Source organism: Rhea pennata, chromosome 10, assembly GCF_028389875.1.
Source record: "Rhea pennata isolate bPtePen1 chromosome 10, bPtePen1.pri, whole genome shotgun sequence".
Classification (NCBI taxonomy): domain Eukaryota; kingdom Metazoa; phylum Chordata; class Aves; order Rheiformes; family Rheidae; genus Rhea; species Rhea pennata.
The window spans coordinates 119,021-136,750 of record NC_084672.1 but is presented as its reverse complement, the minus strand read 5'-3'; the positions used below and the strand labels follow the sequence as shown (position 1 = coordinate 136,750).

Here is a 17,730-nt window from a genome sequence, read left to right as displayed (position 1 = left end):
AGTACTCGAGATGAGGCCTCAGCAGGTCTGAGTAGAGGGGCAGGATCACCTCCCTCGACCTGCTGGCAACACTCTTCCTAATGCACCCCAGGATACCATTGGCCGCCTTGGCCACAAGGGCCCATTGCAGGCTCATGGTCAACTTGTTGTCCACCAGCACTTCCAGGTCCTTCTCTGCAGAGCTGCTTTCCAACATCCACCAGCTCCCTCAGCACTTGTAGGCGCATTCCATTGAGGCCCGTGGATCTGTGAATGTCAAGTTTGCCTAAATGATCTCTCGCTCAATCATCCTCGACCAAGAGAAAGTCTTCCTTTCTCCAGACTCCCTCTCTTGTCTCCTGTCCCTAAGGTTCCTGAGAGCTGTCCTTAGCAGTAAAGACTGAAGCAAAAGGCATTCAGTAACTCTGCCTTCTCTGTATCCTTCATTGGTAGGGCACCCACTCCATTCAGCAGCAGGCCTGCATTTTCCCTAGTTGTCCTTTTGCTGCTGCTGTATTTGAAGAAGTCCTTCTTGTTGTCCTTGACATCTCTTGCCAGATTTAAGGGCCTTAACCTTCCTCATTGCATCCCTGCATACTCTGACGATGTTCCTATATTCCTCCCAAGAGCTCTGTCCCTTTTTTTCCACATTCTGTATACTTTCTTCTGTTTGAGTTTTGCCAGGAGTTCCTTGCTCATCCGTGCAGATTTCTTGTCCCCTTTGCTTGACTTCTTACTCATAGGGATGCACTAATCTTGAGTTTAGAGGAAATGATGCTTGAATGTTAACCATCTCTCTTGGACAGCCTTTCTTTCTAGGGCCCTAACCTCTGGGATTCCTCCAAGTAGGTCACTGAGGAGGCTGAAGTTTGCTCTCCTGAAGTTCAGGGTTGCAATCCTACCTATTGCCCTGCTTCTTCCATGCAGGATCCTGAACTCTACTGTCTCATGGTCACTGCAACCAAGGCTGCCTCCAGCCTTCACATCTCTAACCAGTCCTTCTTTATTAGTACAAAGTGCAGCAATACACCTCTCCTCCTTGGCTCCTCCACCACCTGTGTCAGCATGTTATCAGTGCTCTGCAGGAACCTCCTGGACTGTTTGTGCCTAACTGTGTTTTCCTTCCAGCAGATACTGGGATGGCTGAAGGCCCCTATGAGAACCAGAGCCTGTGATTGTGAGGCTGCTTCCAGCTGTCTGTAGAAGGCCTCATTGACTTCCTCTTTCTGATCATGAAGGCCACCTGGCCTGTAGTAAACACCCACAACAGTGTCACCCACAACAGTGTCACCCATGTTAGCCTGCCCTTTAATCCTTACCCTTAAGCTCTTGACTCACTCTTCCTCCATCCACAGGCAGAGCTCAATACCTTTCAGTTGCTCTCACATAAAGTGCAGCTTCACCACCTCACCTTCCTGGCCTATCTTTCCTAAAAATCATGTAGCCATCCATGACAGTATGCCAGTTATGCGAGCTGTCCCACTGTGTCTCTGTAATTACAGTGAAATTATGGTCCTGCGACTGCACACAGCTCTCTAATTCTTCCTGTTGATTCCCTGTGCTATGTGCATTGGTGTACAAGCACTTCAGAGAGGTAATTGAGATGCAGGTTTCCCAGGAGGGGTGCAAGAGGATCCTCCATAGTTATGTCCTGTGTGCGCTTCCTTGGCTGCATGCACCTGCTGGAGGCATCCCAACTTGAGCTGCATTTTACTGACTACCTTGTCTCTATAACTCTCCTCTTCCCCTATCTTTTCTAGTTTAAAGCTCTCCTTACCAAGCTGGCCAACCTGTTGGCAAAGATGCACATGCCCCACTTAGTGAGGCAGATCCCATTTCTCCCCATTAGTTGTCGATCTTCAAAGAAAGTCCCATGATCACAGAAACCCAAACCTTGTTGCCAACACCTGTGGCTCAGCCAGTTTTTAACTTGGAAAATCTGTCCATTCCTTCTCTCATCCTTCCTCCTCCTTGGCTGGATAGAGGAGAAAATGACCTGGGCTCCCAGACCTTTGACAACCATCCTCAAAGCTCTGAAATTCTGTTTCGTTTCCAATTTGCCTTTAGTATCATTAGTGCCTGCATGGAAGAGCATAAGAGGGTGATAGTCTGATGCATGGATCAGCCTTGGCAATTTTTCCGTGACATTTTGTATTCAAGCCTCTGGCAGGCAACAAACCTCTGTAGGCGAGAGGTCAGGTCAGCAGATAGGTGCCTCTGTCCCCCTGCAGCAGGGAGTCACCTGCAGCAATCACTCACCACTTGTCAGGTGTTCCCACAAGGCACAGGGTCTGTCAGCCCCCCCCCCCCCCCCCCCCGCTTCCCTTGAAGCCATGCCCAGCTCCTCCTCAGTCTGGAGGGCACCAAACATGTTCCTCAATTGCAAGTCTTCAGCAAGAGTAAGAGCCTTTCTCCTCTTGTGAGAAGTGACCAGTTTCCAGCCTCCTTCTACAGTGGTATGATGCACTGTTTCACACATCACTTCCAGCAGCTCCAGTGCTGTGGGCTTGGGACTTCTGGAGATGTATGGTCTCTCGCTCATCTTCACAGATGCTATGCAGCCTACTGACTACCTCCTGTAACTCCTTTACCTGATGACACAACTCATCAACAGCAACCCACCTTCTGCAGGAGAGCTGACTATCAGCCTAGGCCTTGCAGAGAGGCCTTGAGCACTTCCGGCAGCCTGAGAACTGCAGAGCTGCATCTGTTGTCAGAGGATCTGTCTGGGTTGAAGCCTCTGACACAGGTGATGCAGCAAATCCAACAGCTACTGGGGAATGTGCTCTGCAGCATGTCACAACCATATCTGGGGAAGCTTGCAGTCCTAGAACTGGAAATGAAGGTGTCGTCTTGCACCCTTCTGCACAAACTGCTGTATCTGTATTCACTGCCTCTGTAAACAGTGCTCTAGGCATAGCTTTTATATAGGCCTTTCCCTAGCACTGACCCATAGGGTGCTTGATGCACCCTAATCAAGGGCCACCTGGATCAAAGACTCCACCCCCCCCCCCCCCCCCCCGAGGCAACTAAGAGAGCTTGTTAGCGGCAACTACGCCTAGCTAAAGCTTCTCCCAGAAGTTAAGGCCTCTTGTAGTTCTCTTTGCCTAGTTCCTATTTCCTGTTAGCAGCAATCACACTCTAGTTTCTTGGGGGTCATTAGAAAGCCCCCACAACTTAGAACTTTTGTGGACCTTGTTTGAAATGGAACCCAGGCACTGCTGTGCAAAGTGTTACATCTGTTTGCTGCCTCTGTTAGCTGCACTCTCAACTGTCATTCCACATAAAAAAAATGTTACTTTGAGGTGTCTGTTAGTTCTTAGTATGTGTGAGCTTTTTTTTTTTTTTTGTATGTATATGCAGTGCAAGATTTTAATCAGAATATTGAGAGGCATGAAGCCCTCACAGAAATGAAATGTCTGCTATTTTAAGTGGTAAGCAGAATTGCATAATTTTTTGAGGTGTGTTTTACAGGATCTGTTTTCTGTGAAACAGTGTAAATTTACCACAAATACATATTTAATCCTTTATCATTTGCATCGGGCATGATGTTTTCCTGTTATTTTGCCTGAATTAATATAGAGCTAAATAGTCTACAATTATGTATTCATGTAAAACAATATTTTTATATTAGAATTCTGGCTCTGTGGAATTTCTCTGGGATTAAAATATCTGGATTTCCTAAAAAATAAACCCTCCCCCCCAGTTGTTTCAGTAGTATCCTTTGCTTGACTGTCTTTAGACTCGGTCCCAGTAATGAGGACCTATCATCTCTGTGGCCCAGATTGTTAACCTTGCTCATGTACAGTGTCAGATCTGTGTTATAACATGGGCTGCTGCTGTTCTAGGTCACTGTTGTATTGAAAGTCACTTTTCTATGGCTTTCATTGATTCAGGGCTGATGCGCTCTTTAGGTGCTTTGAAGTTCAGGTGGGAGTGAGGCATGGTCTCCAGAGGTAAGAATGATGTTCTTCAGAAAGTGGCCTTTGGCATTGGAACTCGCTCCTGCAGAGAACAGAACAGACAGGGAACACATCTCCTCCAGAACAAGCTGTACAGCCAATCTTGCAGTATACATCTTGTGGCAGCTTTGCTAAAGAAGAAATATCTAGGTGAACCTTTGTTGTGAGGACAGAGGCTTTTCAATTTTTTTTGCTGCTGTAATCTTTATTTTTGTCATGAGGAATGAATAACACCATTACATGAGACAGGGACAGGATATAAATGAAAATCAGCTAATATGAGGAGGGAAAAGTAGAAGCTGTGGCAGTGAAAGTCTATTCCATTTTTTTGTTTTGTTTAAATTGTGCAGGAATGAGGGGAAAATATAGGAAAGGAATGTAAACTCAATGGCATTTTAAGGCATCTCTATGAGGTGGACTGCTCTTGCATCAGTGGCACAAAGTCATGAAATAACTTTTAATGAAAAATTTAATGAAAGTAGAATGAAGAGATACTTGTGAGATGAGTCTGTGGTCAAGAGGAAGATTTAAATACAAGTTGGCTACTGTGTTTGGACTAGTACAAGCTAAATCATGGGCTGAAGGAGAAACAGAGTGGTGAGATGATATTTTAGTAACTTGTGAAAGTTTGATTACTGGACTCTGTACTTCTGTTTAATATTTTATCTGAAGCATTATTGAGTACTGTCTTAATGGTGCAGATTGTCTGATAATGCTGTAACCGTTATCAGCCTCTAATGCTAACTGAATACTGTGCTGAAGAATGGCATAGCAGTAGCAACATGAAACTTTTTTAGCAGGAGGCTGTGTTTACTTATTGGAAATGCACTTACGTGACCTGCTTTGTTATTCTTGCACTTCCAGATGGATGGAAGCCTGTCTGAATGAGGAACTGCCTCCCACAACAGAGCTGGAAGAAGGCTTGAGAAATGGAGTCTATCTGGCCAAACTTGGAAACTTTTTCTCCCCTAAAGTGGTTTCTGTGAAGAAAATCTATGATAGGGAACAGACTAGATATAAGGTGAGAGCTGTTGGCTATAGAGACTGGAGTAGGTGGAGGCCTAAAATAAGAAAGAAAATGTGTACGCAGAGGAACTATGAGTGAATAAGCAGTGTTAATTTATGCTAATGTTATCTGAATAAGCAGTGTTAATTTATGCTAATGTTATCTGAGAAACTCCTTCTTGGCTTTAGAGTGAGAGAGGTGGACTCTCCACTTTATTTCATGTGAGATAAAGCTTGCACTTACGAGTGCAAAACTTGCCTTGTTATAAACAATATAATTGTATATAAAGACTTTTGACACCATCTTTTCAGTAAAAGGACAGTTTTCACTGTCTTAGTGAAGCTCCCTAGCATCTGGGCAGCAGTTACATTTTGTCTTACCACTTTCCCTTTCTTTCTAACTATCTTTATTTCAGGCAACTGGTCTCCACTTCCGGCACACTGATAATGTAATTCAGTGGCTGAATGCAATGGCTGAGATTGGTCTTCCCAAGGTAATTTCTTTGTTGTACGTGCAAACAAATACATAATCTCAAAGTTTTGCACTCCACGAAAACATTTGCTGCTGTGCAAGAATCAGCAGTTTTTATCTAGTTATTCCTCATTTCCTAAAGTTGCTTCTCGGTAGAAATACTCTCCTAAAATTTGCTGAAATATTTCATTCTGCTTCATGCACGTGTGTGTATGAATGATTAGGAGTGAAATAATTCTTCCTTCTGTACCATATGCTTAATATTTCTAATCTTGCATGGTGTCTGTGTTACATAGTTTTTACTCTGCATCCTGTTGAGCAATATCTGAGCTATAGTTTGTTTGTCGCAGTTTTTACACATCTGTGATAAAAGGATTAGCACAACATGGAGTTTTTACATCGAGTTGGAATATGTTCATGGTGTGCTCTAATCAAGCATGTATTATTGGCTTCACTAGAGTAATGGCCAGATAAAATCCTCTGAGCTAATAAATAGTGTGAACTTAAAGTATATGAAACTATGAGAAGTGCTATGCCAATAGTCAAGTCGCATATATGAATTAGTACCCAAAGTAGATTTTCCTCATGTGTTAATGTAACCCTCATTATGCTCAGTACCACCAAAACCAGCGCTGCATAGTTAGTCTGTTGTTTGTTTTGTCTGGATACATGCTTGCAAATTGGACACACTGTTTTTGTCTAAGTTTTACAAACAGCTGATGATATTTACTAGTTGAGCCTTGCTTAGGTTTATGATGATCTTACAGGAACATGTTTACATTTGGGAGCAGAAGATACTGAAATACACTGTGAAGGTGGTTAGGTGAAAGGAAAATAAATAGAGTGCTAGGCAGAGAGAGTTGAGTGTGAGAAATGGATTAAGATTTTCAGATATAAATGAGGTTTTGGGGGAAACAACTGTGTAAAGAGGTGCTGAGGGAACTGGACAGGAGCCCAATATGTTGACAATGAGACATTAGTGATTTAAGTACTTTCCATGCAGAAGTGCCAGGAGATGCCAAGATGCTTTAAAGTTGTGAGGATCCTTCAGTTGTTCTTGTCTTTATAGAAAGAGCAATATTATTTTGTGCAAGGAATGCACAATTAACTTAAAAGTAGTGTACCTTGCAAGCACTTCTGAATGAAGACACATTTGCAGCATTAACTCCTTGGGATACATTTTGAAGAATTTTTCATTTGAGACTGTCTGAGATCTTTTGGGCCTAGGTGACTGAAAATGTGCATACCGCCTATCATCTCAGTGTTACTCTCTGTCGTTTTTTGTCACTATCTCTTCTCTTCCTCTCCATCCCCATTTAGTCTGAACAAAATCATCTTTTCTTTCTTCTGCTGTAAATACTTTTCTGCATCTCTTGGCTTTTCCTGAGGTCCCCACAAAGACTTCCTGACTGAGCATCTTAGTGGGAGCCCAAAAGAAAGGATGGCTGCTTCCGAGTGTGTAGAACTAGAGCAGGAAGAGGGAGCCCTGGTTTGGGTAGTAGACACAAAAGGAAGGTTTGGCACTTCAACTAGGAAGGCAGGGAAGCTCACAGGAGAGTTTTGTTCTGTAGGCCATTTCATAAAAGTACTGCAGAAATTCAGGCTTACCACAGTTATGCCAATTTGGATATGAAGAGTGAGTATCGTTCAGACTGCTAACTTTATTTTATCTTTAGATTTTCTACCCAGAAACTACAGACATCTACGATCGCAAGAACATGCCACGCTGTATCTATTGTATTCATGCGCTCAGGTAAGGCATGCTAGGCAGAAATCTAATTGCTTCTGAAATCTGTCTGGAAAGCTAAAAGCTGAAGAAAGGAGTACACAGAGTGACTTGGAGCCGAGGGATGGATGGGATGAATTTACTAACAGAGTAATAGTCATACTAAGTCAGAGCAGAGATCCGTTTAGCCACTGTTTTGTATTGGACAGTGGCCAAAGCAGATGCTGAGGAAACAGAAACCAGAGAAGCATGTTGCACATACTCCCTTGCCATCCCAGTTTTCACCCTTCGTCTCTGCTGTCTGAGCCAGAGCTAATACTCTGGAATACAAAGGAAAATCTTGAAGCCATAGAAAGTGCTTATGAGAAAGAAAGTGTGAGTGTATCCAGGGATCAGCGTTACCACTGTATGAGAGCCAGTGTGATCACTGTAATGTACTGTAGCATGAATAACTTGAGATGATCACAGTAAGAATGATCAAGCAGGAACTATTGCTGAAAGGTCTTTAAAAATATCTTAAAATCTTGTGTAGATTGAGTAGGACAATTTCAGTTCTTGAGAAAACTAGGAGGATTTGTTTGTGCTGTGTTCAGTCTGATGGGATGGCATGTTGCACAGACTGGAGTTTTTTTTTTTTTTTTTTTTTTTTTTTTTTTTTTTTTTTTCCTGACAGGCTGGTTTGAATGCAAATTTCCAGTGTGGCTTTTGAAATGTGTGTAGATTTTTATATCAAGAGGACTCCTTTTGCAGAATTTATTGAATGCTGGATTGTATAAATTTGTGTCTTTGTTGCTTGCTCAGTATCGGTTCTCAAGAACAGCTTGTTCTGCTCTCTAATTTGTTGCCAGTGCGAAATCCATATAGATGAATGGCACTTAGCAGAATGTTAAAAGATTTCAGACTGTTTTGGAACAAATTATTATTTATAGAAATAGTGTGATTCCAACTTGGATCTCAAAATGAATCATAACTGGAGAATGGGTCATTTGGAATTTATATAGCAGTCTGGAGTAGACCAGTGGTGGGGTACATTGCGCTACCAAGAGCAATGTTCCCTGTCATATGGGTTATAGCGAAGTTCTTACCTTAGTGGCCGCTTTGTTACAGTTATTGTAGCTACTCTGTGCCTGGAGTTGGCTGGGATATATTCTTGTTACATTGTTTATGACAGCATGGCCTGTTTTTAGGATGGGGGGGGGGGTTGTTTTCTTTTTTTTTTTTTTTTCCTACTGCAGGCTGATATGTGGACAATAACTCTTATTTTCTAAGAAAATTAAATTTGTTGTTGTTGAACTCCTTTTCGATTACATTTTAGGTAAAGAAAATGAGTTCAGGGAATGAATAGATGCAAACAGTCCAGGTAGTTATGCTAAAGCTGTAGAAGTTACAAGCTTTCATCTAATGATCTCTTTTCAATGCATCTTAGTTTTTTTCAGTTGTTATCGTTTTGGGGTGAGGTATTCCATAACTGATTCCTCTGCAGAGTCAGCCTCCTCAAGATTTTATTATTTAATAAAAAACCTGCTTAGATCTTTAAAGACTAGAGCTCTAGATTTGACCTGTTTTGGTCATGTATAAAGGAGGAATTCTCTATGCTCTTTTTCCGGGCAAGTTATCTAGTTTTTCATTTTTTTTTAATAGTGGCCTTTTAGAAAAAATCACTGAAATGATGGAAAAATAACCAAATAAATACTTTATTGTAATTTTAGCGAGTCTAATCATCAGCTCAGTGAAGACTTCAGAGAGTGGTGGGCCAGCAATGTATGACTGTCGGGAGGAAGAAGGGAGCCAGCTGTTTTGGTGGCAATGAGCTTTTTTTTTTTTTTTTTTTTTTTTTAATCTGAATGACTCCCTGAATCTATATTTTTTCTAAATTCTGGGTCATCATCAGGAGCACAAGGAAAAAATACTGATGCTTATCATCTTTGTCATCTTTTTTAGCCTGTACCTGTTTAAACTGGGACTTGCCCCACAAATTCAGGATTTATATGGGAAGGTGGACTTCACAGGTAAAAACCAAAAAATAAAAACAGAAAAAACCTCTGAAACACAGTTTTTGTTTTTGTTGATACTTGTGCTGTCTTTTCTCATACTCTGCTAGACACTGTAATGATCAGCTGAAAAAAGACTTTACTGTAGTTAAAGATTAATGGCTCTGAGGAGTTCCAGTAGCTTAAGGAAAAGGTTTGTTTTGGGTACTTCTGAGCAGGGCTGATGCATTGTTATCAGTTCACTAATTATTACTTTCACTAATAACATACTTTACCTTTCTATCATTGTTGTAAGGTGCTTTAGCCTTCCCTTCATCCATCTGAGGGAATTTCATATGTTACGTATGAACACCCCATCAGTTAGGAACTTGGTAAACTGTTAAGGGAAATCAGAACTGCTTAAAATAGAGTTACCATCAACTGAAGAAGAAAGTTGACCAAATGGTTTGCTGTAGAAGAACTCAACACTGAATTATTTATGTCCACATGACTCCTCAAAATTTCAGTTACTTGTGTTTTTTTTCAAAATTTTTTGTTTGTCTGTTTGCTTTTTGCATTAGCAGGGTTACTGCCCAAATGCAGATGCCTGATTTGAAAGCTGTCTAACTTTTATTTTATTTTCCTGCAAACAAGTTATTGATTGTACCTAAGAGGTTTAACTAACAACTCAATATATGGAGACTATAGCACATCTCCATATTCTCCATCTCCTTTTCAACATAGTCTCTCTTAAAAAGCTGAAATACTGCCTGTACATTTTCCTGACCTGTTGGCAGTCATAACCAAAACATCTCACAATGATGGAGTCTCTTTCAGGCTCTTCACATGAACTGTGTGATGTTTTCTTGTGAGGAAGACTATGGAATTCTCCTGTATGAATTCCTGGGATGAACTTAGATTTTAGGAAGGTATACGAAATACCTATAGTTTCCACTTGTTTTAAGCCTCATTTAGTTTTGCTGGATTAGATTCAAAGTATTAATGAAACAGTAATTTGTAACATAATGTGACTGTCCTAAGTTTTTATGCAGAAACGGTATATGTTTTTATGTATGTTTCAGAGGAGGAAATCAGTAATATGAGGCTTGAACTGGAGAAGTATGGTATTCAGATGCCTGCCTTCAGCAAGATTGGAGGAATTCTAGCGAACGAACTCTCTGTGGATGAAGCAGCGTGTAAGGAAAAATGGAGTTTCATTTTCTGTGATTCTTTTCATGTTGGTAGATTAGATACTGTGTGTTGGTTGTAGTATTCTTTGTTGTGAGACAATATAATTCTTTTGATAGTCTTTTTGGAAGATGAGGAAGAGTGCTTTTTTTTTGGTGGGGTTGGTGGGTAGGGTATTTTTGCTGGGACATCTTGATTTTATTAGATAGAAGTAGTACTAGGAAATGTGCCACCATTTATGTGCAGAATATGAAGTCATGCTAGAATGGAAGATGTGTTGATAATTATTCTGTTGTTGCCAAAGCTATTATCAGATTCTTTTTCTGTGGAGTTATTTCCGGATAATCATAGAATCAGTAAGGTTGGAAGGGACTTCTGGAGATCATCTAGTCCAACCTCCTTGCTCAGCAGGGTCACCTAGAGGTGACCTTAGAGGGCCTTGAAGATCTCCAGAGAGGGAGACTCTACATCCTCTCTGGGCAACCTGTGCCAGTGCTCCCCCCTCTTGTTCGGGCGGAACTTCCTGTGCTTCAATTTCTGCCCATTGCCTCCTGTCCTGTCACACGGGGCAAATGAAAGGAGTTTGTCCCCGTCCCCTTGACACCCTCCTTTCAGATACTTATACGTATTGATAAGATCCCCCCTCAGTCTGTTCTAAACTTGTTACGGTTAGAGCTATTGTGTTGGTGACTAACTGGTAGGATGTGACTTGTTTTTCAGTACATGCTGCTGTTATTGCCATTAATGAAGCAATTGACCATCAAATTCCTGCTGACACTCTTATGGCAATGAAGAATCCTAATGCCATGCTAGTAAATCTCGATGACCTATTGGCATCTGCTTACCAAGACACACTCTACAGAGCAAAGCAAGACAAGATGGAGAATGCGAAAAATAGGGTAAATCCATCCCTCTTTCAATCCATCTATTTGTGTGCATTGCAGTAGATTCTTTTATCCTGCAGAGTAAACTGAGGAATCAACAGTGTATGTGTTGGACAGTCCCCTGTGTATGGTGTTGGGTGGATTTATTTCTATTGATATTTTACTGTGGCCCCCAGTAACCTGTTTCCTTACAGCAGAAGATAGGTAGCCATAACTACATTACTGTATTTAGCTGTCTAAAATATGGATCTCATTAATGAACAGCCTTCACGTCAGCCTTTATTTATTAGAAATGGTATCCCTTTATTTTCAGACAGTACCGATACTTCTTTCAAATAATGAAATGATGTGCATAGCAGGCCATCTGACTCTCTCAGAAGGGGGAATTGCAGTTTTAGAACTCTACATCTCTAATGCCTAGCTATATCTACTGCTCTATATGTTCTGGAGCTGTACTGCGTGTTTCTTTAGAACCATTACATTGAAATAAGGCTCTTGGCTGTCTGTATCAGAGAGTGAGTATAAGTATACTTATTTTATATGTTTTTACTTCTAGGGCTTCTTTTTGCATGTGTAAAGATCATGTCTTAAACACCCTGTCACAGCTCTATATAGATAGAGAGTTTTACTCCCTGTCTTTTTCCATGAGAGGACCATAAAAAACCTATGAATGCCAAAGAAATTGTACAAACAGACTGATAAGTTTTTATTTTATCTTCAGATTGCCTCTGAAAATTCAGAAAGAGAGAGAGATGTCTATGAAGAACTTCTGACTCAAGCTGAGATTCAGGGCAACATCAATAAAGTGAACAGTAGGTATCATGCTAAATTTATAGTCCTAGTTAAAGAATACTTGAAAGCAAAACCTCTCCTGCTCCTCACTTGCTACAATGCTAACAGAAGTGGAAGGCAGTTTTCCTGTTCTTTTTGTTTTATATGTTATTCGTACATAGTTATAAACTGAATTCATTTTGACTTCTGGTGCCCAGTCTTTGGGGAACTGAATGATTTTTCACTAAATTATCTTCCTTGAGTAATACATGTTATTTCTGTTCTTCAACCACTTGTTAAAGTGCTAGTTTGAAATTGACTTTGGAAGACTTCTGTTCAGGTTCCATAGCTAACTCGTCAACCATCAAGTCTAAGCGTATTTTTTTTCTGAACAGTAGGTTATATAATTTTTTTTCTCAAAACTCTGCTTTGCTTTGTTACTAGCACATTCAGCTATATCAAAGATTGGTCTAGCTTTGGAACAAGGAAATGCATTAGCATTATATGAAGCTTTGGCAACACCAGCCCTGGGACTCCGAGGATTACTACGAGAAAACTGTGACTGGTATCTCAAGCAATTTTTGAGTGATAGACAGCAGAAACAGGAGGTATGGAAAAGTCTTGATCACCATGATTCCTAATTTTTTTTTTTTTTTTGGTCCTTTCACCATACCGTTGTGTAATAATTATTCACAATATATCTGCATACAATTTACTGCTACTTTGAAAAATGTAATGTGTAATGCAAACAGTGAAAAGCATACAGTAAATGTACTTGTCATTTAGTTTTAACCTCTGCATATGAAATGCAAATACAGTGCTTATGCATATGTACAAGTACAAACTGAGGACTGATCCTCTGGAAAATAACTTTGCAGAGAAGGACTTGGTGGCACTTGGTGGACAAGTTGACTGTGAGCCAACAAAGTGACATTGTGGCAAAGAAGGCCAAAAGCATCTTGGCTGCACTAGGGGTAATGTTGCCAGCAGGTCAAGGCACTAGTGAGACCACATCTGGAGTACTGTGACCAGTGCTGAGCTGCCTAGTACAAGAGAGACATGGGCATATTGAAGCAAGTCTACTGAAGGGCTGAGAAACTGATTAAGGGACTGCAGTGTCTGACACACAAGGGCAAGCTGAAAAAGCTGGGAGTGTTCAGCCTTGAGAAGAGCTGGCTTGGGGAGAGGGGCATTGGAGGGATCTTATCGATGTGTATAAATATCTGATGGAAGGGAATAAAGAAGATGGAACCAGACAGCTTGTCAGTGGTGCCCAGTGAGAGGACAGGAAGTATTGGCACAGACTGAAATTCAGGAAATTCCATTTAAACATAAGAAGAAACTTTGTTTTACCGTGGGGGTAGTCAAACACTGGAACAAGTTGCCCAGAGAGGTTGCAGAGTCTCTGTCCTTGGAGATATTCAAAACTCAACTGGACATTGTCCTGGGTGACATGTTCTACTTGATCCTGCTTTGAGCAGGGGGTTTGGACTAGGTGATCTCCAGAGATCCCTTCCAACCTCAATTTTTCTGTGATTTTAGGCAGTGTTGTTTAAAACTTAAGCTTTCCTGGGAAGGGAAGAAACTTTCCACCTTAATGTTTCTGGGACTTGATTGCAATACTTACCTAGGCAACAGCCTTCAGACAGAGTCCCTATCTTTTTGTTGGAAAACTTAGGTGCAGTTCAGTCGATTCAGCTCCTGTCATACAATTTCTGAATTTGTTTCAGCACAGGACTAGATACAGTTGCGATGAGGAGGGGTATGAGACCTACACAGCTGTGTGACTGTACCTGCCTCATGTGATCTGACATATACTGACTTTGGAGAAGGTCTGCACTGGGCTCATTGAGATGAACAGCCCAATTAACTTAACATGTTCTCCTCCTTGCCCCCCCCCCCCCCCAAAATCTGTGTCTGCTTAAGTCGATCAATCTATTGCATGTCTGATACACTTCTTCCCCAGAATGTTACAGCTTTTTCCACTAGAGTGCAGATTGACTTTTGTGTTCAGCAGGCTCCTCGAATCTGAAACAAAGTCAGAACCATGCTTTTGTGTGTGTGTGTGTAGAGTGGGTTTTTTTTTTTTTTTTTTAAATGATGTTAGATTCAGTTGATTGATAGCTGAATAATTTTCCTCAAATATAATTTGTTAAAATAATGTTGTTTTGGAATGATGATTTCATCAGCCAGAATCCACTGCCATGCTTTGTGGTTGTCCCTTACTTGGGACTTTACATTAATGAAGAAGCTGAATGATGTGTTTGTTGCTGTAATGCAATTAAGTGACGGCCTTTTGTACAGCATGGACATAGCTCAGCAGCTCCTGCTAGTCAGAAGATTTGTCACTTATCTCTGAAGGAAGGTCTTAAAAAGTGATGTTCCTTGAGACCTACAGTTCAGACAAGATAGGACAAATGTGGGCTTTTTTAAATGTACTGTCAAGCTTTGACATAGGAAGCACTCTCTAGTTGTTCAAAGATGCCTCTAGTCATGAAATAAGACTGTGAATGTTTTTACCAAACATTTTAGTTTAGGCAGCTGTTTTCTAAACTGCAAAGCCAGATTGCAAATTCTTCAAAAAACAGTTGAAATATCTCAAAATATAAATCTGGTCTCTTGCTGTTTCTGGAGAATAATCATCTTTACTCTATGTTACAAAAGGTTGTTGCCTGTACAGCTAGTACTTAGGTTCTGAAAGTCCTCCTGCTCTTATATTGTTCAATCTCGTTTTCTGTTTGTGTTCATGTGGTACTATACAGTCCAAGAAGGGGTGTGTGTGTGTTTGTGTATATACATACACATATATGTGTGTGTATATATGTATGTATATGTGTGTGTGTGTATATATACACATACATATATACATATATATATATAAAGCCAAAACTACACAATGTCAGTTTTTGATGTTACAATAGCTTCTTTTGCTCAGAGAAAAAACAGAACACTAACTGATGTTTGGATTCATGGCAAAACTATGTAAGTGCTAACTTTTCTCCAGCACACACCTCATTTCAGTGAGCCTTTTCTCACATAGTTGTCCCCTTTGTATTAAATGTTCCATAATTTTGGAAGTCAGGTCTTTCATTTAACAATTGGTGTGTTTGTGGGACTGTACTTCTAATACTCTAAATGGCATTAGGTTGTAGCCACATGGTCTTTCACTATAGTATCTATATAGAGTATCTAGTGTGGAATTTCTGTCTCCAGCATATGTGTGGCATTCTGTGCAGAGGCTGTGACACTAAAGTACTCTAAGGAAAAGCTGCTTTTTTTCCCCCCCTCTCTTTTTCTCTGACCTGTGTGAATGAGCTGACATTTCCCTTCCCTGGTCTGTGGTTTGTTTTTTCCCAGGCTGGCCTTACAGGTCCTCTGCAGAAGGAAGAGTTGCAGTTGGGAGTGGATGCTGCTAACAGTGCAGCACAACAGTATCAGCAAAGTAAGCATCAGCAGAAATTGCTGCAGCAAAGTAATTATGGGATATGATCAGAAAGATGAGACAGCACAACAATTTGTGTCTGTGTGGGGATATATCAGGTCTCAGACCATTATGAATGTTCTTCAAGTATCTTGGCTACTAAGAACATTAAATAGATATAGTTTCCATGATTATTTTAGTGTTTTTTCTCCAGCTATTATTTGGGTTGATCTACAGAACTTTTAGCTGTTTCTGTATGCTAAATTGTTGAGTTATCTCAGTTCTGGCTGCCCAAGAGTGATTGGTTCAATTTGCAATAGGTAGAAATAAGGCTATTAGAGATCCAGGGATACAGTGTTTAGATTACACAAGGAAAATAGTGGATGTTTAATAACTGGAAACTATCTTTGAAATACCTCACTTGCTCAGCATTTGTTTACCTACCTCAGCTAGTTTAATGGTAGCCAAAGTGTATATGCTACAAAGTACCCCTTATAGCTTTGATGAGTATAGACACAAGACAGAGAGAGAAAAGTTGTTATTAACTGTCCATGGAAAATATTGGCAATTCAGAGGCTTCTGACTATCAGAAGACTGAAATAGAAAAACAATCCTCTGATAGATTAGCCAAGCAAAAAGGTGAACAGGTTTTAAAAAATAATCATTTAAAGAAAGGATTATGTGGTCTATTTGTCTGCAGCAATGGAAGGCTAACTTGGGAAGCACAGATCAAAGAATGTCAGTCATTTCCTATAGCTAAGGGATTTTATTATTGTTATCAGGTATCTGACTACTAAGTGGAGTAAAAGTACTCTCATTATTAGGGAATTCGCTTTCCTGATTCTTTGTGCTGCCTCTTCTTTGAACTTCTAGGGCTGGCAGCAGTGGCCAGAATTAATTCTGCAATTCGAACGGGTGATGCTGAGAAGACTGTGGCAGAGTTAATGAATCCAGAGGCCCAGCTACCAGAGGTTTATCCATTTGCTGCAGACCTTTACCAAAAGGAGCTGGCCACCTTGCAGCAACAGAGCCCTGAAGTAAGTACCACATTCTCACTTATTTCTAGAAATAGATGTGGATCATAGGGGCCACCTTGTCTGGCTTGTTAAACGTTCTCTGGAACAAACCCATTTTGAGGATTCATAGAGCTGCACTGATGTTCAGTCTTTTTCGATGTGGTGTTTAATCCATATGTCTTGAGCTATTCAGCACTGTAAGATTCTGTTTTACTCTCTTGCTTGGCATTCTGGTTTTGTTCATGATACTCACTTTTCCACTTCAGCATCATACTGGTTGTCCTTCTGTTTTGTCTCTTACATCCCTATTCTGACAACTACTCTCTTGTGTTTTACATACAGCAGTAGTTTGTGACAGGTGAGTATAATGAATTTGTTGTCCTCTTTGTATGCAGGGTAACCTCACCCATCCAGAACTATCTGTTGCTGTAGAGATGCTGTCTTCTGTGGCCCTCATTAATAGGGCTTTGGATTCAGGGGATGTGAATACAGCCTGGAAACAGCTGAGCAGTCCAGTCACAGGACTCACTAACATTGAGGATGAAAACTCCCAGAGGTGGGTATTTCCAAGAGTCATATCTGCCTTTAATATTTTAATATCTGACTTTTTGATTTTTTTTCTTACCCTTTAGGTTCTTTATACATTATTTGTCACAGCTTTGATTTCATCTTTTTTAGTCCTTTTGTCTTGTTTTTGCTGTTATCACTTCATATTGGTCTGATTTCTCTGCTCTCTCGTGAAGCCTCCTCTCAGATTTCACACTAAAGTTGTGTTCAAATACTTTTTGGTTGTCACTGGTACTCACCCAGTTCAACCCACAGAATCCTTTACCCTGATCCCTCATTTGGTGTTTTAGTGCTTTTGTCGCTTATTTCACTCTTCTTGCATTTGTTTGGGCTGTCCTATCCTGTATACAGCCTTTCATCTTTGTTTTCTTCCCTCTTTTTGCATTTGCTTCATTTCAACCCTTATGTTACCTCTTCCATTTTGTGTATGGTCTTCACACTGTATTGTGTGGTCCCTGTCCGGCTTGCTCGGGTGTGATGTTTGTTGCTGTTTTTGTTTTTTCTTTGACAGATACATTGATGATTTGATGAAGCTAAAAGCTCAGACACGTATAGAAGGAAACGAATTTATCACATGGAATGATATCCAGTCATGTGTTGATCGTGTGAACATAGTAGTGCACGAAGAACATGAAAGTAAGTTGTTCTGCTTAATTCATGCTAGATTGACTTGAGATTTTAAAGAGCGTTAAACCTAGGTGCATCAATACCAAAAGTTGTTGATGATGGACTCGCAGTTGTATCATACACTGTATATCTGGGAAGAACC

The 17,730-nt window shown here is 40.5% G+C and overlaps 1 protein-coding gene across 4 annotated transcripts in view; it reads left to right on the top strand.

Moving 5' to 3' along the window:
- The window catches only part of IQGAP1 (IQ motif containing GTPase activating protein 1), a 76,988-nt gene that overhangs the window by 22,428 nt on the left and 36,830 nt on the right, over positions 1-17,730 (top strand). For all 4 annotated transcript variants that reach the window (XM_062584113.1, XM_062584109.1, XM_062584111.1 and 1 more), the window contains exons 3-14: positions 4,806-4,962; positions 5,363-5,440; positions 7,095-7,171; positions 9,086-9,153; positions 10,197-10,310; positions 11,023-11,201; positions 11,908-11,998; positions 12,402-12,565; positions 15,315-15,399; positions 16,252-16,415; positions 16,790-16,950; positions 17,473-17,597. In XM_062584113.1, coding sequence (XP_062440097.1) covers positions 4,806-4,962; positions 5,363-5,440; positions 7,095-7,171; positions 9,086-9,153; positions 10,197-10,310; positions 11,023-11,201; positions 11,908-11,998; positions 12,402-12,565; positions 15,315-15,399; positions 16,252-16,415; positions 16,790-16,950; positions 17,473-17,597 — 1,463 coding nt within the window. The remainder of the gene's footprint in view (positions 1-4,805; positions 4,963-5,362; positions 5,441-7,094; positions 7,172-9,085; positions 9,154-10,196; positions 10,311-11,022; positions 11,202-11,907; positions 11,999-12,401; positions 12,566-15,314; positions 15,400-16,251; positions 16,416-16,789; positions 16,951-17,472; positions 17,598-17,730) is intronic.